The sequence below is a fragment of the Coregonus clupeaformis genome, chromosome 33 (genome assembly GCF_020615455.1).
Source record: "Coregonus clupeaformis isolate EN_2021a chromosome 33, ASM2061545v1, whole genome shotgun sequence".
Taxonomy (NCBI): Eukaryota; Metazoa; Chordata; class Actinopteri; order Salmoniformes; family Salmonidae; genus Coregonus; species Coregonus clupeaformis.
Window position 1 is genome coordinate 24,411,486 of NC_059224.1, and position 25,789 is coordinate 24,437,274.

At 41.8% G+C, this 25,789-nt stretch overlaps 1 protein-coding gene across 4 annotated transcripts; it reads left to right on the plus strand.

Annotated features, from left to right (window-relative positions):
* The first annotated feature begins 769 nt into the window (after positions 1-769).
* On the plus strand, positions 770-21,166 carry LOC121548842 (vascular endothelial growth factor A-A). 4 transcript variants are annotated; one of them, XM_041860457.2, is made up of 9 exons: positions 770-1,542; positions 3,812-3,857; positions 4,406-4,546; positions 4,834-5,030; positions 7,865-7,941; positions 13,904-13,936; positions 18,394-18,468; positions 19,205-19,247; positions 20,343-20,450. In XM_041860457.2, the coding sequence occupies exons 1-9, from the start codon at positions 1,408-1,410 to the stop codon at positions 20,361-20,363; spliced, it is 768 nt and encodes a 255-aa protein (XP_041716391.1). In that variant the 5' UTR covers positions 770-1,407; the 3' UTR covers positions 20,364-20,450. The 4 variants fall into 4 exon arrangements, with proteins under 4 accessions (XP_041716391.1, XP_041716389.1, XP_041716390.1 ...); XM_041860455.1 differs by lacking the exon at positions 19,205-19,247 and adding an exon at positions 20,724-21,166 and having other exon boundaries at positions 774-1,542; positions 20,343-20,486; XM_041860456.1 differs by lacking the exons at positions 18,394-18,468; positions 19,205-19,247 and adding an exon at positions 20,724-21,166 and having other exon boundaries at positions 776-1,542; positions 20,343-20,486.
* Positions 21,167-25,789: the final 4,623 nt, after the last annotated feature.

The window sequence follows — 25,789 nt, forward strand, 5'->3', positions numbered from 1 at the left end:
AGGTAACGAGTGGAGGACAGAGGAGCCTCTTAAAGAAGAAGTTACAGGTCTGTGAGAGCCAGAAATCTTGCTTGTTTGTAGGTGACCAAATACTTATTTTCCACCATAATTTGCAAATAAATTCATTAAAAATCCTACAATGTGATATTTTTGATTTTTTTCCCTCAATTTGCCTGTCATAGTTGACGTGTACCTATGATGAAAATTACAGACCTCTCTCATCTTTTTAAGTGGGAGAACTTGCACAATTGGTGGCTGACTAAATACTTTTTTTCCCCACTGTATGCTTTCCCAAGTGTAGCCTATGATCAAAGGTCTTGTTCGACATTGCAGCCAGACTGACTGATCTACAAAGAACCTTGCATCATAAATAACTACTCATTGTTATTTATTAGTCAGTCAGTCTCAATTTACCCATGATACATTACGGATTTGATCCACATGGCCATTGTCAAGGTTTGATTGATGAACCTCACTGCCCAATCGGTCAGTATCAGAGCACTGCGATCTGACCTCACAATTCTGTCAAGATTGAGTAACCACGCCCACCCCTCCCTTTAGCCAATGAACGACTTTCGGGACTTTTCTCAATTATGTACTCCTTGCGTCCTCTCCTCGCTCCTCGCCTCCTTCTCAAAAACCATTTGAAGAGAAGGTCAGAGAGGCGGGACCTCTGGCTTTCTAATCCAATGGGGTTTGCGAAGGAGGCGAGGAGAGAGGACCCGAGGAGTAGCCAAAGCAATTGAAATTTTGACCCGGGGCTTCCAATCCCTTCGTGCACACGACAATTCGACAGTATATTCGCGGCTCGAGAGACAGAACCAGGGGGAGAAGTTGTAGACCTCCAAAACTATTTTACGGTGATGTGTTAACGACAGTAGGGTAGAGGAGAGCTGGGATCATTCAAACCGGGAGAACGAGCAGAAAGCGAAATTAAACCGCAGTTCATGTCATGGTTGGAAGTTTTGACAGATCGCATATAACAGAGTGGATTCTTTGAGTGTTATTGTAAGCACAATTCTGGGGTTGAGATAGGAGTGGAAATTTCTGTAATCGCATTTTCTCCTTTTCCAATGGACACGCATTTGGAGACGCCTGGTACACAAAGTAGACCTATGGAATTACTTCTGTAATGTGGATTGCAATTTTATTTGAAAAAAATAAAGGTCTACTTCAGAACAATGTGAGAAGATACGCATCCTGGATTTTCATATTTCTGGATATCTTGAAAATTATTGGCAACAGTTGAAGGTCGCTATGCTCAAGGGATTTTTGCTCAGGTGTCTTGCCTGCTCCGACCGTGGGACCAAAATGGATTTGACGCCACTACAACCCCCCGTCCCCCTTTAACAGAAGTTCTAACAGTTCTTACACTTTGTTATTAACCTACTGTTTTAAAATTCACAAATGCTTTGGAAGAAATCGCAAGACGACCGCATGGATTTTAAATCGACATTTGCATTTGGAATTTCAATCATGAACTTTGTTGACAGTTTGATAACCTTATTTCTCCTGACGCTTCTGTATTTGTCAGCTGTCAAGGTAAATAATGTGTCATAACAGACCCAGGGTCTCTAAATGGACGTCAAGAAATGTATTATATTTGTGAAACATGGTCAAGTGTAGGTTGTCCTTGTCGCTCCCCTTGATAGGTCATTGCTCATGTTTTAACAACCTCAAAATGTTTCGTGGATTCGGATATATTTAAATAGCAATTACGCTAATCTGACACTGCTCCAATTTAATGTATTTACTCTCTGCTGTGGTGCGTTTGTCGTTCACAGAGGTGGAATAGGCCTATGTAATGTTTTTTAACGAATGTTATGAACTTTAGAGTCTAGACTGGTGATTGCGGGCCTGCTCAGAACCACCTTGGCGATATTATTACGCTTTAAAGGCGCAGCGGCATTTTGAATTTGCAAAGATATGGCAGCAGGTTCGCAGCCTGCACACTCGATCCTATAGCTTAATTTTAGTCGGCACTATCAGAATACCACAAGTCCACTACCCACCCACATTTTAAATGAACATTTCTGAAAAATAGTGCATTGGCTTCATATTTTATTAAGGATTTAAAATTACTTTAACGCTTTAAAATGTAGACTTTGACGTAGGCCTATGCTGGTTTGCAAATCATTAATCAAGATTTTGAAGCCTCCACATAACCCTTGAGCAAAAGTTTAGGGTAAAAAAAAAAAAAACACCAACCAATATACCTCAAAAGGAGACACAGGACTGAATAGGTTACTCCTGAATTATATCGAATTGGCCTATACTTTCTCAGCCCACCTCTCTCTCCCGCACCCCCTCATCAGTCAACCCGTGAACACCCCATGAGACCTGTCAAGCGTTTGTTATTAAACGAGCTCTAATAATCAACCATGTAGAGTCAAAGCTTCTGCTGCTGTCGCAAGTAATAATATAATATAATATGCCATTTAGCAGACGCTTTTATCCAAAGTGACTTACAGTCATGTGCGCATACATTTTTTACGTATGGGTGGTCCCGGGGATCGAACCCACTACCCTGGCGTTACAAGCGCCATGCTCTACCAATTGAGCTACAGGGGACTATTAGTGGTCGTAATTAGTAATATCATCAAAAACAACATCAATAAGAGCCTTTGAGGTGTTGCGGCTCTCATAAGTCCCAATCGCCAGACCCTCACACCACCCAAGGGGCGGGGACTGCTGCTACCTGAAAAGAAACGACGGGTCTATTTTACTTTTCAGGCTGGGGTGAAAATGGTCCAGCCAAGTCACCCGTGATATAAGTCAGTATTCGACGTCCATCCATGTCTGAGGAAGTCGGGAAATGACGTGGAAACTGGCCACTAGGGGCAACAGTGAGCGCTGTTACCTTCAAGTAGGTTTCAGTGTTGTGGATGGGGATTGTGGATGGGCATCTGCCTCTGATTCCAAAGATTGCAAGTTCGAATCCAGCGATTGAAAGTTGTTTTTGATTTTTTTGCTTTAAGCATATTCCAAACCTTAACCTTACCTTAAACATTCGGAGTTAATGCCTAACCTTAAGAATGTGGAGTTAATGCCTGAACTTAACCCTAACCTTAAACATTTGGAGTTAATGCCTAAACTTATCCTTAAACACTTTGACATTTGACGTTTGGAACAACTTTGAAATTTGATGTTTAAGAAACATGGATGAATGTGTAATTCCGATGTGAGACTGAGAATTGGTAGCAGCGGTCACAGTTGAGGTTGATATTATGCGCTTGCATTGTTCCGACTAAACTCCGTAGTCCTCAGTGAAAGCCACTTGGTAATGCATCTCCCGGCCTCACGCAATCCTGGGCAGCAATTGCACGAGTGTGTGTGTGTGTGTGATGATGATGATGATGGTGTGTGTGTGCGTGCGTGCCTGTGTACGTACTTGCTTGCATATGAGTGGATAGATGCCAACCACTGTGGCAGGACTGCTGACAGAAATCCCCCCATGGAGAAATGTCGCAAACTGTGGGCTGGATGCGGGTCATTGTAGCAACAATTAACAAGTGTGGTCTGTTGAGTTGCATAGCCTACACTCGCATAGAGAATTAAATGGTTACATTTGCAAACAGGCGTACAACTAATTCAATCTTCACAGTGAACGACAATGTAGGCCTTGGCTTTGAAACAAAACAAACAAACCAGTTGATATTTGACAGCGGCCAATGTCATATCGTGTCTGCGCCACGTAGCCTCTTCGGTTACAATTTAGTCAATGTGAACTGCACTGTAATATGACATTCTTAAATGTAAGGCTACAATCTAACCTCCAATTTGTGTGCCCCTTTTCCTTTCTCCCGTGCAGAGTGCCCACATACCGAAAGAAGGATGGAGGATTTCGCATGACGGCGGTAGGTGTAAGGCACCGTGGGAAAAGGGTTTTCATTGGGCTCCCTCAAAGGCAAACTGCCAATGAAACGGGGTTTGTGTGGTTCACATTGAGAGCACAGGGAGATCCACACCGCCTGGTGGACTGAAGCGTAACTGCACTAGGTCCTCAGGTTGGACGAATAGGCTCCAACATTGAAGCCATAGTAACACATTTCAACCAGAATGTTGTCAATTTTCACTTATAATCTCCACGAATTCCATTTGAAATATTGTGTGAGGTTAAGATAGGGAAATGTTATGTTAACAGGATTTTTATAGAATGGAATTTAGACTCTGGCCCTCTTGGCTTCTTTACACAAGCATAAGTTGCACAATATATTTGGAAAGGAGCTGCTCTCGATCAGAAGCTGAATGTTATATGTGATATTGTTTCATACTATGTTTGGTTTGGCTGGTATAGGACACTGCAGGGGGTGTGCTATGATTTCCCATTTCTCCCTTACTCTCCAAGAGGAATCAGAGTTGTTGTCTGTCTGTGGTATCTCAATGTCTTTCTCAACATGTGCAGCCCCAGGCTACAATGTTTTTAGTGCTTCAGTGCAGAAGGTACCAAGCTTTGTGGGGCTGAGAGAGGGAGAGAAAGAGGGAGTCAGTACAGAAGCATACCAGAGCCACAGTGTGAGAGGAAAGGAGAGAGACACCTTGATGGGTGAGATAATATAATAATAAAATATACAATATAATGTACATATGGCATGTACTGTAGTAGACGCTTTTATCTATAGCGACTTACAGTAATGCGTGCATACATTTTTGTATGGGTGATCCCGGTGGGAGATGCTGGTTGTTGAAGGGAAGTTAATGTGGTAGATGTATATTTTGTAATATGCATGTGTGATCTTGCCAAAGCAGCCCTGTGTTTGTGTTTGTTGATTATTTACAGTATGTGTGTATGGGTTCTTGGTATACTAAATGTGTGTGTATGTCTCTCCTCAGTGATATCCTTCATGGAGGTGTACAATAAGAGCCTGTGTCAGCCCAGGGAGCTGCTGGTAGAGATCGCACAGGAGTACCCAGAGGAGGTAGAACACATCTTCATCCCGTCCTGTGTGGTGCTGACACGCTGCGCAGGCTGCTGCAATGACGAGATGCTACAGTGTACTCCAACCTCCACACATAACGTCACCATGGAGGTGAGAGACTGACCCCTGACCTTTGACTGTTTAACCCCTTACCTCTTACATTTAGACTGGAAACCTCCCCAAAATGTCATTTATAACATAATGGAGGTGAAACACTTAACCCCATACTTCTTTCTCTCTCTCTGTTAATTCCTCTATCTCCCATGTCCCCTCACAACACAGTAACATCACTATGGAGGTGAGAGCCCTTAAACTTGAACCTTTAACCCCATAGCCTCTAGCCTCCCCCTATCCTCATATTCTATAGTATCCCTTTCAGGAATCTCTCCAGCCTCTTTCTGACAATCAATATACCGTATGCTACATGCGTGTTTCAAGTTATGTGGGTCTATGTATGTAGATATATGTAAGGGATAATCAACGAGGGGCTATGCGCTCTATGGAAAATATTGAATGACGTGGAAGCTTCCACGGAGTTGCATTATTTTCCAGAGAACATATAGAGCCCGAGTTGATTATCCCTTACATATATCTATACTTTTACTTTCAAAAGCAACTCAAAGATAGAACATGTTAGCAAGAGATGGGACCAAGTCACCATTTTGCAAGTCTCAAGTCTGAATCTTCGAGTCTCAAGTCCAAATCCAAGTTCCAAGTAATAAAAATCCCTAATTTTGGGTTTGAGTCCTCAAGTCAATGGTTAAGTGTTTTATGCCAATTTCATTGCAATTGCAATGCATCCGTGATTTTGGACAGACATGTTTTACGAACTGCATCCTTTCCCCCCCACGACCACATAGTCTTTGAAACCGAATGCAACGATTTTTGGGACCAATAATGGCCTAATGCACAGCTGGCACTAGGTCCCAGAGTAGTGGGGCAAATTGTTTAGCCTCGGGCCTGGAGTTTTCCTAATCTGGTAACCAAACCAGGTATAAATCAGGACCCTATAGGGTCTGACAGTGATTAATTAGTAGTTGTAAAAAGGTATTTATATGGGCAATGGGACCAGATGTACATTTTAGTCATTTAGCAGACGCTCTTATCCAGAGTAATTAGGGTTAAGTGCCTTGCTCAAGGGCACACCAACAGATATTTCACCTAGTTGGCTCAGGGATTTGAACCATCAACCTTTCGGTTACTGGCCCAACACCCTTATCCACTAGGCTACCTGCCACCTAGGTATACAGATATTCTCTAAACAGGTCAAATGGGTTTTAAAGAAATTATGGAAAAACTCCTGGCCCTCGGGAGGATGGAAACCCTGTCAAACTGCAGCAACCTTGTACTTGTTAATATTAATTATATTTTAAACCAGACTTTCCTTTACACAGACACAACCATTGCAATTGGACAATAGAACTCACAGGGTTGAGCTTGCTTTATGCAGGTTTGCATTGCATAGGCCTATGCAACTGCAATTAAAAGTAACTCGCACAGTCTATTTATGTAATCAGTATTGTGTTTTTTTTTATTCATTTCATTTAATACTTTTGGATTGAAAAGTTCAAGGTAGTCTAGCCAGTCAGCCCAAGTTTGAATATAGCCTAAACCAAATTTGATCACATTCACATTTTCTCCTAACACAAATATATGGGCAATAAATAGGCTACATAACCCTGCCGAGAGGGGACAGGGAGCATTGGCTGTAGCCTATGCAGCTGCGGGCTGCAGTTGTTATCAGTAGCCTAGTTGATCAGACTGAGAAATCGTCTCGTTTTCTTCCTATACAGTTTAGGTGTAGGCTGCTGCAACATTTCTGTGAAGAGTTCTTGCTTGTGTATGTCGGTAGTGATGTGTTATCACTTTTGCTAAATAAATATTGGAGGACAGTGGAGCGGCGTGCGCTTTGCTAGATTATGTGCTTTGTGCCTGGCCTGCGCAAACTGTGATTTCCGTGAATCTGATTGTTCAAGACACAGAACAGAATGCACAGAACCTGCAGCACTCTGATATGAAGGACAGATAGGCTTACATAGTGCGCGAGATGACATATCCAGTCTCTGGAGTCATACAGCTCAAGTACAAGTTAAGTCACAAGTCATAGATGCTCAAGTCAAAGTCAAGTGGCAAGTGTTTTTTATTTTTGCCAAGTCAAATCTTAAGTCGCAAAATGTGTGACTTGAGTAAAAATGTGTGACTATACCGTGCGTTATAGGGAAATAATGCACGCTCTAGAATGCCCTTCAAGCCAATCAGAAACGTATTCAACAATGCCATGATATATGTAAGGGATAATCAACAAGGGGCTATGCGTTCTATGGAAAATAATGAATGACATGGAAGGTGTGTTCCACGACGCAAAGTTGCATTATTTTCCAGAGAACGCATAGAGCCCCGAGTTGATTATCCCTTTTATACCATGGCTATAATTTAACGGATTTGCGGCAGGAAATGTGTTCATTTGCTGGTAAAAATGTGTTCAACATCCACTGAAGTAGCTAGCAAGTTTACTAGATAGCTACAGTAGTTGCCGTGGTAACCAAACAAACAGACTTGCTAGTTTAGCTAACCAAACCATCAGTCCTAGCTTGCCATTATGAAAATCAAATTCAACAATGCCAGTAAAGTTTTCAAATATACTTTTGCTTTCAAAAGCAGCTCAAACATAGAACATGTAAGAATGAACTATAGCCATTGCATTCTACCGCGCAAATATACCGTGCATTATAGGGAAATAATGCACGCTCTAGAATGCCCTTCAAGCCAATCAGAAACAAGTATTCAACATTGCAATGGTATAAAAGTGTGTAAACAATATATGTGCGTATTGTATATTTGAGTATAATGTCAGAGAGCAAATGGGAAAGGAGAGAGTCTATATGTGTGAGTATGTTTGACCGTTCTATATTGGACTCTGTCTTCTCCTGTTTTTGTTTCCACAGATAAAAAGAATAAAACCCCAAAGGCAACAAAATGATATCTTTATGAGTTTTACAGAACACAGTGCATGTGAATGCAGGTAAGACATGTTTAAGTATTATTTTGTAAACATGCTGCAGTTACGCACACACACACACACCTTCTATCTAATCCAGTGTTCTTCTCAGTTCAGGGCATATGGAGGTCTTCTACGAGGAATTCAGGGGTATTTACTGTAAACCGCGATATTGATTGTCTCTGTTAGATAACTAAAAGTACGTTCCTACTTCCGCTGCCATCTACAATCACACTGAGCACTGATCAAGGCCTGTATCCACAAAGCGTATAAGAGTAGGGGTGCTGATTTAGGGTCAGATCCCTCCTGTCCATATTATCGTATTCATGATGATTTTAAGGCAAAACTGATCCTAGATCAGCACTCCTACTCTGAGACACTTTGCAGGTCACAGAAAAGTGACACGGTATGAACCATGTATCAGCTTTTCCTTTAACACCATAGCTACTCATTTAACATTTTATAAAGATTTCTATCCTACATTCAGTGTGTATAATTTTCCACATTTTCATAACCAGCATATAAACTACTCATAAACCATTAATTCATAGTTTGTTAACCATTAGTAAACTCTTTGTAAATGACTATGTTTTCACAACTCTAACTAGTTTATAAGTAGACTGCATAGATTTACATGGTTTTCTCCGAACCTATTGAGAGTACTGTGAAATTAAATGTGACGTTTCACAATTCTTGGCCTCCTGTACCCACTGGATTACCTGTGAGCCAGAGGATTCGTTGCTCCATAATCAGTTATAGGGAAATGAGCTGTCAAGTTGAACAACAAAATAGACTTGACAATCGGCTATTGTTATCAGATAGTGTGTATTTGTGTGTGTGTGTGTGTGTGTGTGTGTTGTTGTTGTTTGAAAACAAATCAAGGAGATAAGCCAGGGAGAAAGCCATCCTTGTCATGACTACTTAGGGATCAGGGATGGAAAACACTAGAGTAGCAGAGTGCTACATGGCCACCCAAGCTGATCCCTGCCTATGTATATCTATCTGTCCACTGTTGATGATCTGAATCTGTTTACAAAGAAACAAACGGTGGGCTGTATTTTGTATTTATTAGGGATCCCCATTAGCTGTTGCCAAGGCAGCAGCTACTCTTCCTGGGGTCAAAACACATTAAGTCACTTACATCACATATAAAACAAAAGATAAAACAGTACATCATATAACATTATTACACCACTACATATCTACAAAACAACATGTATAATACCACCATACAACCATATTACAATGTATGTGTGTGTAGAGTGCGTGTGCTAGCGCTTGTGTGCGTATGCGTGTGTATGTACCTTTGTGTGTGTCTCTTCACAGTCCCCGCTGTTCCATAAGGTGTATTTTTACCTGTTATTTAAATCTGATTCTACTGCTTGCATCAGTTACCTGATGTGGAATAGAGTTCCATTTAGTCATGGCTCTATGTCAGGGGTGTCAAACTCATTTTAGCTCAGAGGCCACATGGAGGAAAATCTATTCCCAAGTGGGCCGGACCGGAAAAATCATGGTATATATATAACTTAAAAACAACAACTTCAGATTGTTTTCTTTGTTTTAATACGATCAACATACAACATAAAGCTGGAGCCTGAGGACAGTGTGTCCAAAATAGTACAAGCACAACATCACTATTAATCATAAAACACGTCAAGTTTATTTGAAAATTCTAAAGAAAAAGAACACACAAACACACAATGCCTCAGTGATTAACAGAACTGTTTCACAGATCACAGAACTATATCAGGGTGTCATTTCTCAGGCAGAAATGTAGATAAAAATAATGAAATCCTGTTCCCCAAACAAGTGCAAGAACCACAGAGTCAAGAATAGGTTAAATATACAAATAAAATAAAAACAATTAAAAACAATAGCACATCAACATAAAAACATATAAACATAAAGCTGGAGCCTGAGGACAGTGTCCAAAAGCACAACATCACTATTAATCATAAAACACCTCAAGTTATTTGAAAGTTCTGAGGACAAAGAACACACAAACACACAATGCCTCAGTGATTCACAGAAGTATATCACAGATCACAGAACTATATCAGGGTGTCATTTCTCAGGCAGAAATGTAGATAAAAATAATGAAATCCTGTTCCCCAAACAAGTGCAAGAACCACAGAGTCAAGAATAGGTTAAATATACAAATAAAATAAAAACAATTAAAAACAATAGCACATCAACATAAAAACATATAAACATAAAGCTGGAGCCTGAGGACAGTGTCCAAAAGCACAACATCACTATTAATCATAACACCTCAAGTTATTTGAAAGTTCTGAGGACAAAGAACACACAAACACACAATGCCTCAGTGATTCACAGAAGTATATCACAGATCACAGAACTATATCAGGGTGTCATTTCTCAGGCAGAAATGTAGATAAAAATAATGAAATACTGTTCCCCAAACAAGTGCAAGAACCACAGAGTCAAGAATAGGTTAAATATACAAATAAAATAAAATCAATTAAAAACAATAGCACATCAACATAAAAACATATAAACATAAATCTGAAAGCGTTGCTCAAACTGCCGTAACAGTCCCGTTATTTTATCTTTGAACCGCTTCATGTCTGCCACATGTTGGGTCGCGCACACATTTTTCAGACAGGGGAAGTGAGCTGCATCACCACCGGCAAGTTGCGTCTCCCACAATGACAGCTTCAACTTGAAAGAACGTATGCTGTCATAATACTGCGTGACAACTTTGTTGCGCCCTTGCAGCTGTTTGTTCAAGTTATTCAGGTGCTCTGTAACATCCACCATAAATGCAAGGTCCTGCATCCATTCTGCGGAATGAAATTCTAACACTGGTTTGCCCTTTTCTTCCATGAACTGTTCAATTTCTTCTCGTAAATCAAAGAAACGCCTCAGCACAGCACCTCGGCTTAACCATCTTACCTCAGTGTGGTATGGCAGGCCATAGATGTGGTCTTTCTCTCTGAGAAGGCTGTCAAACTGGCGGTGATTCAGGCTTCTGGATCGGATGAAATTAACAGTTTGGATGACCACCTTCATGACGTTATCCATCTTTAATGACTTGCAACACAAAGCCTCCTGGTGCAAAATACAGTGAAAAGTCAAAAAATCACGTCCTCCATTTGCAGATTGCACTTTCTCTCTGAACTTTGTCACAACGCCTGCTTTTTTCCCGATCATTGAGGGCGCACCATCTGTAGCCAGGCTGACAGCGCGGGACCAGTCCACTCCGACCCTGTCCAGCGCGCCGACGAGTGCGGTAAAAATATCAGCTGCTGTCGTTGTATCTGTCATCGGCACCAACTCCACAAACTCCTCGGTGACGGTCAATGTGTCATCAACTCCGCGGATGAAAAAATGGCCAGTTGTGCAACATCTGTAATGTCCATGCTTTCATCAATTGCAACTGAAAACGCAATAAATGACTTTACTTTTTGCTTCAACTGGCTGTCCAAATCCACTGAAAGATCGGAAATCCTGTCTGCAACTGTGTTTCTTGTCAGGCTGATATTTGCAAAAGCCTGCCGCTTTTCAGGGCACACAATCTCCGCTGCCTTCATCATGCATGTTTTTACAAATTCACCCTCACTAAATGGTTTTGAAGCCACTGCGATTTCATTAGCAATGAGGTAGCTAGCTTTCACTGCAGCGTCACTGATGTCTCGGCTGTGAGTAAACACAGACTGCTGTTTCTTCAGACCCGACAACAGTTCATTCACCTTCTCTCATCTCCGCTGTCCTTGAAAGTTGTCATATTTGTCGGCATGAAGACTCACATAGTGGCGACGAAGGTTATATTCTTTCAGCACTGCAACATGCTGTGAACACACCAAACATACAGCTTTCCCATTCAATTCCGTGATTAAATAGGATGACCATTTTTCTTGGAACACTCTGCACTCTGCGTCCACTTTTCTCTTTTTTGACAGAGACATATTGGGGCAATGAGGGTGCCAAAGCACATAATGTTAAAAGTAGAAGCCGTAATAAATATTGCGGGCAAAACAAAGTAGCTCATTGGCTGCACGTGCTTGACCTACTTGCTCTGCCCCGGTATAAACAGTTTGCTTGCTTAACACAATTGCTATTGCGCCATCCAGTGGACGCAATTGGAACAGCAGTTTATTTTATTGAAAAATTGCAGCGCATTTTTATACTTTACAATATATTTTTTAAATCATCTCGCGGGCCGGATTAAACCCGTTTGCGGGCCTGATCCGGCCCGCGGGCCGTACGTTTGACACCCCTGCTCTATGTAGTACTGTGCACCTCCCATAGTCTGTTCTGGACTTGGAGATTGTGAAGAGACCTCTGGCGGCATTTTTTGTGGGGTATGCATGTGTGTCCGAGCTGTGTGCTAGTAGTTTAAACAGACAGCTTGGTACATTCAGCTTGTCAACACTTCTTACAAAAACAAGGAGTGATGAAGTCAATCTCTTTTCCACTTTGTGGCACCTGACCACACAATGGAATAGTAGTCCAGGTGCGACAACTAGGGCCTGTAGGACCTGCCTTGTTGATAGTGTTGTTAAGAAGGCAGAGCAACGCTTTATTATGGACAGACTTCTCCCCATTTTGGCTACTGTTGTATCAATATGTTTTGACCATGACAGTTTACAATCCAGGGTTACTCCAAGCAGTTTAGTCACCTCAACTTGCTCAATTTCCACATTTTTCATTACAGGATTTTGTTGAGGTTTAGGGTTTAGTAAATGGTTTGCCCCAAATACAATGCTTTTAATTTTTGAAATATTTAGGAATCACTTATTCCTTGCCCCCCATTCTGAAACTAACTGCAGCTCTTTGTTAAGTGTTGCAGTCATTTCAGTTGCTGTAGTAGCTGACGTGTATAGTGTTGAGTCATCCGCGTACATAGACACACAGGCTTTACTCAAAGCCAGTGGCATGTCGTTGGTAAAGATTTAAAAAAGTAAGGGGCCTAGACAGCTGCCCTGGGGAATTCCTGATTCTACCGGGATTATGTTGGAGAGGCTTCCGTTAAAGAACACCCTCTGTGTTCTGTTAGACAGGTAAATCTTTATCCACAATATAGCAGGGGGTGTAAAGCCATAACACAAGTTTTTTCCACCAACAGACTATGATTGATAATGTCAAAAGCCGCACTGGAGTCTAACAAAACAGCTCCCACAATCATTTGATCATCAATTTCTCTCAGCCAATCATCAGTCAATTTGTTTACTGTAAAATAGCATTTTATCTGGTCAAACACCATTTTTTCCAAAAGTTTATTAAGGGTTGCTAACAGGCTGATTCGTCGGCTATTTGAGCCAGTAAAGGAGGCTTTACTATTCTTGGGTAGCGGAATGACTTTTGCATCCCGCCAGGCCTGAGGGAACACATTTTCTAGTAGGCTTAAATTGAAGATATGGCAAATAGGACTGGCAATATCGTCCTCTAATATCCTTAGTAACTTTCCATCCAGGTTGTCATTGTTGATATACAACAATACTTTTTTTACCTCTTCCACACTCACTTTACGGAATTCAAAAGTACAATGCTTGTCTTTCATAATTTAGTCAGATATACTTAGATGTGAAATGTCAGCGTTTCTTGCCAATTAAAAAATCACTAAAGTAGTTGGCAATATTGGTGGGTTTTGTGATGAATCTGATTAAATGAATGATGGAGCCGAGTTTGCCTTTTTGCCCAAAATTGCATTTAAGGTGCTCCAAAAGCTTTTTACTATCATTCTTTATATCATTTATTTTTGTTTCATAGTATAGTTTCTTCTTCTTTTTATTTAGTTTAGTCACATGATTTCTCAATTTTCAGTATGTTTGCCCAACTGTTGTGCTGCTAGACTTATATGCCATACCTTTTGCTTCATCCCTCTCAACCATACAATGTTTCAATTCCTCATCAATCCAAGGGGATTTAACCGTTTTTAGTCATTTTCTTAACAGTTGCATGCTTAATAGTAAGGTAAGGGCTGTAAGGTAACGTCATGTTGTTTGTTTCTGTCTCTCAGGCCAAAGAAAGAAGTGAAAGAACAGAGAGAAAAGTGAGTACAGACTCTTGCTCTGTGTTGATTTGAGAAGCGATGTCTATTATTTTCTTGTCTATCCATCTCTTTGGCATTGTCTTTCTCCCTCTATCTTTCACTGTCCTCTCGCTCTCAAACTCTCTCTCTCTCTCACACACTCTCTCTCTCTCTCTCTATCACTCTCTCTATCGCTCTTTCTCCTGTGCTCACACATTTTCAGCATTTCTCTCTTAAAATGTGTGTTGTTACACACGGTATACAACAGTGTATCAAATGATCACTTACACTACCATGTTGGCACAGATCCAATGAGCTTCCTGAAGTTCACAAATAATCACATCCCTTTTATCCATTCTGATATCATGACCCTTTGAGCTCTCAGGTGAGACACACGGAAAACCCCTAGAATGCTTCACTCAGGTGAATAAGTGACACCTGATGAGGTCAATGTCCTCTGCTCCTTTCATCTAATGTCGTTTTATATACACATGCTGCTCTTTACATTCCTCTGTTATGATCCACCCTTCTGTCTCTGTACCTGCCTTTAAGTATGTCTCAGGGTTCATGTCTTTAACTCTGTTTTACAAGATCCTGTGATGTGTAGATTTCAATGTGTCTTTTTAGATACCCCCTTTAACCTTTTTTTGTGTGTGTTTATGGGTCTGGCTAGAGTGGATTTCTTGTACTACAATATTTTCCCCCCTCTACATATGATTCTCTAGTTTTCCTATTGCCTAAACCTATGGGATTACCAGGGTCTTTGGTTGTATTTAGGTTTTATATGTAATATGTCCAGCGGTATAGATAAGGGTTTGTTTCTGCGACCCAATCTGACCGACCTTGTTTTAACCATTTATGAGTCTGAAGGCTGATGGCTTTAGTGCTCCCTGCCACCATGTTTCTACACTGAGATGCCCCAGGGGTTGTTCAACTCTTGTTTTGAATGCTACCGTGCTTTACTGTTTGCTTAACTTTTACACCTGACCGTGCTGTGGTGACGGCAGGGTTGGATTAAGAAATCATAGGCCCCAGGGTGTGAGGACAGACACAGGGAGACAGGAAGCAAGTACAGGTTGTGAACATTTAATGAAAAAACTGACATATAACAAAACAAGAACAGCGTCTGGACAAGGGGAACAAAACAGCATTAATACAGACACAGGGATCAACCTGGGGAACAGACAGATATATAAGGGCAATCAACAAAGGGAAGGAGTCCAGGTGAGTCCAATGAGCGCAGATGCGCGTAACGATGGTGACAGGTGTGCGTAATGATGGGCAGCCTGGCGCCCTTGAGCGCCAGGGCAGGGAAGCGGGAGCAGGCGTGACACAGGGCGTAGATATTTTATAGGGCCCCCCTCCCCTTTTCAGGCGCTTGCAAGTGCACACATTCTTTTATGAGCCTAATAATAAAGACGTAATTTAACTGTAAAAATGTTTTTTTTTTTTTAGTTTTATCTGCCTCTTGGAGGTTGCAGTAAAAAAATAAAAAATTTATACATTTCAATGTAGCTCTGCTTCAAGGGCCCCCTACAGGCTTGGGCCCCTGGGCTTCAGCCCATGAATGCCCCTGCATTAATCAGGCCCTGGGAGAGGAGCCTCCTGGGTAGTTAGTCACAGTGGTGTTAATGATGGTACAAAAGACCTCTGAAGATCAATGAGCTGGATCAGTCATCCTATGGAAGCTAACTCTAGTCTAGGTTCACCCAATCATTGTGCGGAAATGTTCCTTTCTTGTCACATTTTGTTATATATCCTGCACCTGTTAAATCTGCTGGTAGTGAATACACTACCTGGAGCTCATTGTTATATCAAACAAGTTGAACAGGCAGATCATTCAAGATTTACTTCGAAATTGGACGTCTGTCCGTGTCCTGAGGACATCGGGAAATGCCTTCAAAACCGGACACTAGGGGCAACAGTGGGCGCTATTATCATCAAGTAGGCTTGGGTTTTGCTAGGGTGTTGTGGACGGGGGTGGTGGACCCTCATCATCCTATGACTCCGGATCAGAAGGTTGCATGTTTAATCCCAGTGGTGGACCCTCATGTTTTATTTTTAACCCTATCCCAAAACTTAACCCTTAATTTAACCATTCAGAATGAATGCCTAAATGTAATATTTTAATCCCATCCAAAACCTTAACCCAAAAACTTAACCCTTAACTTTGAAATGTGACGTTTGGAGCAACTTTGAAATTTGACATTTGGAGAAAAGTGCAAAAAACGTCTAATTCTGCAGTGAGACTGTGAGAGCTTGTTGAGTTCAATCAGCCAAGACTGCTGACCCAGATTAGTTGAAAGAGAACTAGGCTGAACCTTCTAGATGGGTTAGCTGACAACGTCACGAAAAAGATGTGCACGCTTAAATGGGTCAGAAGTCCGTGAGTTGTGATTCTGGATGGCCAGATAGCTACCAACAGTGACAAGAAACGGCCATGTGGGGAATTGTAAGTGACTAATTTAATCTTGTTCTTGATACCAAGTCTTGTTTTGAGGTGTTTTGACCGATTTCATGTCAATGCTATCCAAATCCACTAGTAACCAAAAAATCAAAATACATTTTATATGTGATATTCTTCAAATAGCCACCCTTTGCCTTGATGACAGCTTTGCACACTCTTGGCATTCTCTCAACCAGCTTCACCAGTAATGCTTTTCCAACAGTCTTGAAGGAGTTCCCACATATGCTGGGCACTTGTTGGCTGATTTTCCTTCACTCTGCGGTCCGACTCAACCCAAACCATCTCAATTTGGTTGAGGTCGGGGGATTGTGGAGGCCAGGTCATCTGAAGCAGCACTCCATCACTCTCCTTCTTGGTAAAATAGCCCTTACACATCCTGGAGGTGTGTTGGGTCATTGTCCTTTTGAAAAACAAATGATAGTCCCACTAAGCCCAAACCAGATTGGATGGCGTATCGTGCAGAATGCTTTGGTAGCCATGCTGGTTAAGTGTGCCTTGAATTCTAAATAAATCACTGACAGTGTCACCAGCAATGCACCCCCACACCATAACACCTCCTCCATGCTTTACGGTGGGAACTACACATGCAGAGATCATCTTTTCACCTACACCGCATCTCACAAAGACATGGCGTTTGGAACCAAAAATCTCAAATTTGGACTCCAGACCAAAGGACACATTTCCACCAGTCTAATGTCCATTGCTTGTGTTTCTTGGCCCAAGCAAGTCTCTTCTTATTGGTGTCCTTTAGTAGTGGTTTCTTTGCAGCAATTCGACCATGAAGGCCTGATTCACACAGTCTCCTCTGAACAGTTGATGTTGAGATGTGTTTGTTACTTGAGCTGCAATTTCTGAGGCTGGTAACTCTAATGAACTTATCCTCTGCAGCAGAGGTAACTCTGGGTCTTCCATTCCTGTGGCGGTCCTCATGAGAGCCAGTTTCATCATAGCTCTTGATGGTTTTTGCGACTGCACTTGAAGAAACTTTCAAAGTTCTTGAAATATTCCGTATTGACTGACCTTTGTCTTAAAGTAATGATGGACTGTCATTTCTCTTTGCTTATTTGAGCTGTTCTTGCCATAACATGGACTTGGTCTTTTACCAAATAAGGCTATCTTCTGTATACCCCCCTACCTTGTCACAACACAACTGATTGGCTCAAATGCATTAAGAAGGAAATAAATTCCACAAATTAACTTTTAAGAAGGCACACCTGTTAATTGAAATCCATTCCAGGTGACTACCTAATGAAACTTGTTGAGAGAATGCCAAGAGTGTGCAAAGCTGACATCAAGGCAAAGGGTGGCTATTTGAAGAATCTCAAATATAAAATATATTTTGATTTGTTTAACACTTTTCTTTGGTTACTACATGATTCCATATGTGTTATTTCATAGTTTTGATGTCTTCACTATTATTCTAAAATGTAGAAAATAGTACAAATAAAGAAAAACCCTTGAATGAGTAGGTGTTCTAGAACGTTTGACCGGTAGTGTAGTTTACATGTCAACAATCTAAGCCGGCCCTGTCTGGTTTGCCCCATAGTTGCGCAAGCGCCAGTTTTGTTGCTAAACAACCAACCCATCTATAGTCCACTATCCATTTGGGAATGTTAAGAGTAGCTGAGAGAGTGTTTGGGCAAAGAAACAGCTTACACAGCCAAACTTAAATATTAAACTTGTGAAACCCTTTCTTTTTGGTGTAAGAATGTCTAGAAGCCAGTCTTCTTTTGATCATTTATTTCGCTACACCGGTGACAAAAAGGCCGTTCTGGCTCGGACAAGGCTTACTTGTCCAATTCTTACTTACTAGATTTATTGAGACCATTTGATTCTATTTCAGTCCATTCTCTCACTCCTATAGACTCTGTGTGAATGAACAATCAATTGATTGATCGATTTGATTTACTTACTAACTGAACTCGGAACTCTCTATTTGGTTGATATGTGTCTCTTTTCCTCCTCCTCTCAGATGTCTCAGCGTTGTTGTGCTTCTTTCTCTTTTTTCCAGAAAACCCCGGAAAGACAAGGGCAAAGGCCAAAAGAGAAAGCGAAAGAAAAACCATGACCAAAAGAATGGTGAAGCGTATGTCAGCTCGGCCTTCTCTCCCCACCTGCACTTGAGTGTGGCGCTTCTGATTGTTACGCTTATTTGGGAGGAGTTCATTTGCCGCTTTTAATTAATTTGCTCACTCACTATTCACCGCCCCACCACTCCGCCCAATACCACCACCACTCAATACCACCGCTACTCAATACTACCATTACTCAATCCCACCACCACCCAATACCACAACCACCTAATCCCACCACCACTCAATCCCACCACCACCCAACATCACCACCACTCAATCCCACCACCACCCAATCCCACCACATGCATCAATTGGCATGAGGCTTTTCTGAACCCCCACCGAACCGGAGAAGGTAGAAATCGTCCCTGAATAATAAATAACATCTGATCCTATATCTATGGTTAGGCGTGACTTCAACCTCAAATCACTAGAACTCACGCGATTCACCCATAACCCTGCCTCCATACCTCACTGCCACCCTCACCCCACCCACCCAACCCACCCCCCTGGTGATAAGGAACCCTATGGGGGGGATGGAGGGAAGGTATGGAGTGATAGGGTAATGGTAAAGATAACAGAACTGAACCAACCAGCATGGCTTTTTGCAGACGATCTCACTAATCCGGGATCTGTTGTGGGGATCATCCAAGGCCTACGTCAGTGTTGAGTCTGTCTCGCTTTGCTGTGTCTCACAGTCGTCCTTTTCCCCCTTTCTCCTTTTCTGTTTCTTTTCATCCCTCCAAACAGGTTTTTGCTGTTCCGTCTGCCATCGCTGGGCTTTGTTTGCAATGTGAGCATACGAGAGATGGCTATCACATTGTTGTTTCTTTCTGGGTTATGTAAACCAACAAGTTGTTTAGCCCGTTCTATTTGTGCGTTCTCTTTGTTGCCTCCATGTGACTCAACAGCACGATCATCACAAAACAGTGTTTAGTTTTGTGCTGTTTTCAATGAAAAGAGATGCTCATGTTTCTGCAATGGTCTTAATGTCAAAAATAGAGTTGTTCTGTTCACGGTGCTGTGCCTTTAGTTCTCAATGGAATGTCTGTCTGTCATCCCCCATATTCTGTGAAAATTGTTTGGTCCACTATCAACCCCTCTGTGTGGAAACATAATGGTCAGTCTCTCTAGTGTTGTTCTATGTCATTTAAACCAGATCTATTCTCTGTTATCTACTGGTTCTCTATCTAATCTGTGTCTACAGGTGTAGGATCTTAACTTGAGCCTGTTTTCTACAGCAGGAAAATAATCCTGCAGCAACTGGAAATGTTATGTGGATTATAATTAATGGACATTTTTGTAGGGGTTTATACATTTTTCATTACGGCAAATCAAGTCTGAAATTTTAAAACACACTACAAGTTTGCATTTCCTACTTTGCAGGACAATTCTCAGCAACAAAAGAGTGATCAAATTAAGATCATACATCTGTATAAGGGAAAAACAATACTTTAAATATTTTAATATAATAAAATCGAATCCTGTATCTTTACGCACAAAGACGACCTCTGAGTTTTATTTGACTATGTAAAAAGAGAGTTTTGGGATGTGTTGAATTTGACCATGTTTTGTGTTGTAAGCCTCACGTCCCTGCCAAAGCTTGCTGGTGCATGTCTAACCGAAACAATGCATACTGTACGTGGGCAAGCCAATCATCAAAGTGTCTGTTTTTGTACAACCCTCCAGTCACATGCTACAATTCCTCCTCTTTTACATACACTGGGAGTATGAAGTTGCAGCATGTGAGGGTTGATGGAAACAACCTTGGAAGTGTTTTTCTATGTTAACACCATTCTAATAAACATCCTTCCTATCTCTTTCTCCTCCTCCACTCTCCTCTTCGTCATCCTTCACTTTTTCCTCTCCTCTCTCTCTCTGTCTATAGTCAGTGCGAGCCATGTTGTGATGGCTGTTCAGAGAGGAGGAAGCAGGGGTTCATCCAGGACCCTCTGACCTGCCAGTGTTCCTGCAGAAACTCCAACGCCCACTGCAGGGCGCGTTACCTGGAGCTCAACGAGAGGACCTGCAGGTGTGTTTGTGTGTGGGTGTCAGGAGGACTTTTGTTATTTCACTCTTGACCTCGGTATGGTAACCAAGATGGTGTTTGGTGACATTTCTTGACCACATAAGAGCCTACCATTAGCCAAGAACCTGACCAAGACATCGGCGCTCAGTTCCCAGACCACGAGATCAAGTGTGTGTTTCATACAACCATACAGCCCTACTTCTCTGTTTGATGCCCATCTTTCTTCTCTTTGTCCCCCAGATGTGACAAGCCGAGAAGATGAGAGGCCAAGCTTCAGATTAAATGACATGAAGGAATATTCACAAGACATTTCACAGCTCAGCACTTTGAACAGCTCATCTTCTCTGTGGAAAGCATTCCCCTGGACTGACTGAGAAACAGCAGAGAGCAAAAGAGAGGGAGAAAGAGAGAAAGGAAATGAACAGACAGAAAAATCATCCCAATGTATATCTGTATATACTAAAAGTACAGAATTTTTATTGCTGCTAAAAGAAAACTAACTAAAACCCATCATTATAAAAAAGAAAACAGCCGTGTGGTTTTGTGTTTTGCTGGCGTGTGACCGGACTGCAGTTTTATTGTCAATTCATTTATGCAAATTCTTCACTGGATATATATGAGTGGTTATGTGTCGAATCAGAAACAACAAAACCTAGCTATGTGGTACATATATCAGCAGAAAAGAGGAGGAAGAGAAGAAGGGAGAACATTTTTGGAGGGATGGAAAGTACTGACCCATAGACTCCCGTTGCAGGAACCCAATTGCAATGGCAGGACAGCCAATGGGAAAATGGGGATCTGCCCCTTTGTGACATAATTTCCTTTACGTGATAGGAAGTTCTAGAACTGATGCGTAGAACTTGTGGAATGGTAGAACTGTGTCTTTTGCTGCCCTTTCTAGCAGTGGAACTGGATTTGGAGTGCCATAATACTTTTAAAGGGATACTGATGATTGATTTTGGTATACATGGAAACCTCTAGAAACAACTGATACTGTAGCTTGATTCCATTGAGAAACTGTGCCTCACAAACTTTGCTGTTCACTTAAGAGTTAGAAATCCTGAATTTGCTTCTTAAATTATTTTTTGTTTCTTTTTTTTGGAGGGGAGGGGGATGGTACTCTGTCTGCGGTTGAACTCAACACAGAATGCAATAGTATCGATGGCAAGCTGTCTGTCTGTATATATACTATACATACTTAATATCCCTTGTGTCATAGTCTGCTATAGATAATTTATAATGTTAGAGTATTTTCAGTATTCAGTCCTCTACCCGTATTTAATTTGATATATTTATATATGCAGTGTTATTTTCCTTTGGTTTTCCCCCCTCCCCGCTATGTGATGTCATTATCCTCTCCTCTCTGCCTAGCTACATGGAGACACTCTGCTCTTGGCTTTTATAAGAAAAAGAAAATATTTTTGTAAACATTCCTGAAATGGATCATTTGTATGGACGCCCTTTTTAGGGTGGGGGTGCGGCGTGTGATTTTCACCCTGCTCTATTGTGTGTGTGTGTGTGTGTGTGTGTGTGTGTGTGTGTGTGTGTGTGTGTGTGTGTGTGTGTGTGTGTGTGTGTGTGTGTGTGTGTGTGTGTGTGTGTGTGTGTGTGTGTGTGTGTGTGTGTGTGTGTGTGTGTGTGTGTGTGTGTGTGTGTGTGTGTGTGTGTGTGTGTGTGTGTGTGTGTGTGTGTGTGTGTGTGTGTGTGTGTGTGTGTGTGTGTGTGTGTGTGTGTGTGTGTGTGTGTGTGTGTGTAATAGAGAGAGGCAGAGTAGGCTTATGCTTGTCTTGAGCTCCACCACGCAAATAACAATAAACCCTTGCTAAAAGACAACTCGGCCTACAAAGTCTACGCTTCCATTTTGTGTTTGTATTACAGCTAGCAATCTGCAACCTACAGTGCATTCGGAAAGTATTCAGACCCTTTGACCTTCTCCACATGTTGTTATGCCTTATTCTAAACTTGATTCCATTTGTTTTTTCCCCCTAATCAATCTACACACAATACCCCATAATGATAATGGCAAAAATAAATAAAATAAATAACCTGATATTTACATAAGTATTCAGACCCTTTACTCAGTACTTTGTTGAAGAACCTTTGGCAGTGATTACAGCCTCAAGTCTTCTTGAGTATGATGCTACAAGCTTGGCACACCTGTATTTGGGGAGTTTCTCCCATTCATCTCTGCAGATCCTCTCAAGCTCTGTCAGTTTGGATGGGGAGCGTCGCTGCACAGCTATTTTCAGGTCTCTCCAGAGATGGGCTCTGGCTGGGACACTCAAGGACATTCAGAGACTTGTCCCGAAGCCTCCCCTGTGTTGTCTTTGCTGTGTCCTTAGGGCCATTGTCCTGTTGGAAGGTGAACCTTCGCCCAGTCTCTCTGTACTTTGCTCTGTTCATCTTTACCTCAATCCTGAATAGTCTCCCAGTCCCTGCTGCCGAAAAACATCCCCACAGCATGATGCTGCCACCACCATGCTTCACCGTAGGGATGGTGCCAGGTTTCCTCCAGACGTGACGCTTGGCATTCAGGCCAAAGAGTTCAATCTTGGTTTCATCAGACCAGAGAATCTTGTTTCTCATGGTCTGAGAGTCTTTAGGTGCCTTTTGGCAAACTCCAAGCGGGCTGTCATGTGCCTTTTACTGAGGAGTGGCTTCCGTCTGGCCACTCTACCATAAAGGCCTGATTGGTGGAGTGATGCAGAGATGGTTGTCCTTCTGGAAGGTTCTCCCATCTCCACACAGGAACTCTAGAGCTCTGTCAGCGTGACCATCAGGTTCTTGGGTACCTCCCTGACCAAGGACCTTCTCCCCCGATTGCTCAGTTTGGCCGGTCGGCCAGCTCTAGGAAGAGTCTTGATGGTTCCAAACTTCTTCCATTTAAGAATGATGGAGGCTACTTTGTTCTTGGGGACCTTCAATTCTGCAGAAGTTTTTCGGTACCCTTCCCAAGATCTGTGCCTCGACACAATCCTGTCTTTGAGCTCTACAGACAATTCCTTTGACCTCATGGCTTGGGTTTTGCTCTGACATGCACTGTCAACTGTGCGACATTATATAGACAGGTGTCTGCCTTTCCAAATCATGTCCAATCAAGTTGTAGAAACATCTCAAGGATGATCAATGGAAACAGGAATCACCTGAGTTCAATTTCGAGTCTCATAGCAAAGGGTCTGAATACTTATGTAAATAAGGTATTTCTGTTTTTTTATTTTTAATACGTTTGCCAAAATTTAGAAAAACCTGTTTTCGCTTTGTCATTATGGGGTATTGTGTGTAGATTGATGAGGAAAAACAATTATTTAATCAACTTTAGAATAAGGCTGTAACATAACAAAATGTGGACAAGTGAAGGGGTCTAAGTACTTTCCGAATGCACTGTAACTGCCATCTCAAGAGTATATGATTTCATGATAATAGTACATTTCAGTAATTTAGTAGACACTCTTATCCAGAGCAACTATGGTTGAGTGCCTTGCTCAAGGGCACATTTACATATTTTTCACCTAGTCAGCTCGCACCAGTGACCATTTGGTTACTGGCCCAACACTCTTAACCACTAGGCTACCTACCTAGTACTTATTGTTTATTTTTCAATGTTAACATGTTTTTTTTCTGTGACAGTGTAAAGTAGTAAAGCATATTATTTACAAATTGTATAGTTTTTAATATAAAACTGCTTAGATACGTAGTAACTGTTTGGAGACAACACCCTACTAGTCTAACAACTACATCCACAACAACTACCAACTACATACACTACACCAACCATCTACATCCACTACACCTGTCAACTACATCCACTACACCTGTCAACTACATCCACTACACCAACTACATCCACTACACCTGTCAACTACATCCACTACACCAACTACATCCACTACACATGTCAACTACATACACTACACCAACCATCTACATCCACTACACCTGTCAATTACATCCACTACACCTGTCAACTACATCCACTACACCAACTACATCCACTACACCTGTCAACTACATCCACTCCACCAACTACATCCACTACACCTGTCAACTACATCCACTACAACTACAACTACATCCAATACACCTACCAACTACATCCACTCCACCAACTACATCCACTACACCTACAAACTACATCCACTATACCTACCAACAACCTCCACTACACTAGTCTAACAACTACATCCACAACAACTACCAACTACATACACTACACCAACCATCTACATCCACTACACCTGTCAACTACATCCACTACACCTGTCAACTACATCCACTACACCAACTACATCCACTACACCTGTCAACTACATCCACTACACCAACTACATCCACTACACATGTCAACTACATACACTACACCAACCATCTACATCCACTACACCTGTCAATTACATCCACTACACCTGTCAACTACATCCACTACACCAACTACATCCACTACACCTGTCAACTACATCCACTCCACCAACTACATCCACTACACCTGTCAACTACATCCACTACACCTGTCAATTACATCCACTACACCTGTCAACTACATCCACTACACCAACTACATCCACTACACCTGTCAACTACATCCACTCCACCAACTACATCCACTACACCTGTCAACTACATCCACTACAACTACAACTACATCCAATACACCTACCAACTACATCCACTCCACCAACTACATCCACTACACCTACAAACTACATCCACTATACCTACCAACAACCTCCACTACACTAGCATTTGTATAACACCCCCTGAACCAACCCTGCTAATTATTATAGTAACCCACATTGGCCAGAAAGCCTAATCCCCCTGTAATGCGGATTACAGGGAGGTTGTTGGGTCTTTGGCCATGTTTGTTTTTAAACAGGCACCCTCTTAGTCCCAGAGGTTGCCATTTCCCGCCGGATTACCTATTAGCGCAGAGCGCTAGCTAATGCAGTTGTGTGAAAACACTTCTTCACCCCAAAAATGTATGCTACTCATGAAATATACCATAAACCCAGTTAATCCCAAGGGGCCTCGCGTGGCTAAACACCCTTAAGATTGCAGTAAACGATTCAATCTGTGATTTACTCTTGAATCCAGGGGAGGTGAGTGAGCTAGCCATCTGTTTCTCTCCCCCATCTAGCTATGTAAACGTAGCCTAACGCAAGTTAGCTAGTAGACTCACTGGACTTTACTCGGTTGCTTAGCAACAGCGAGTCTGTGACAGATTGGATTGTTTAAATAAAGGACAGTTTAATGTGTGATCCAACCCGCTTAATGGAGGGAAAATATGAGCTTGTGTGGCCTACCACTTTGCA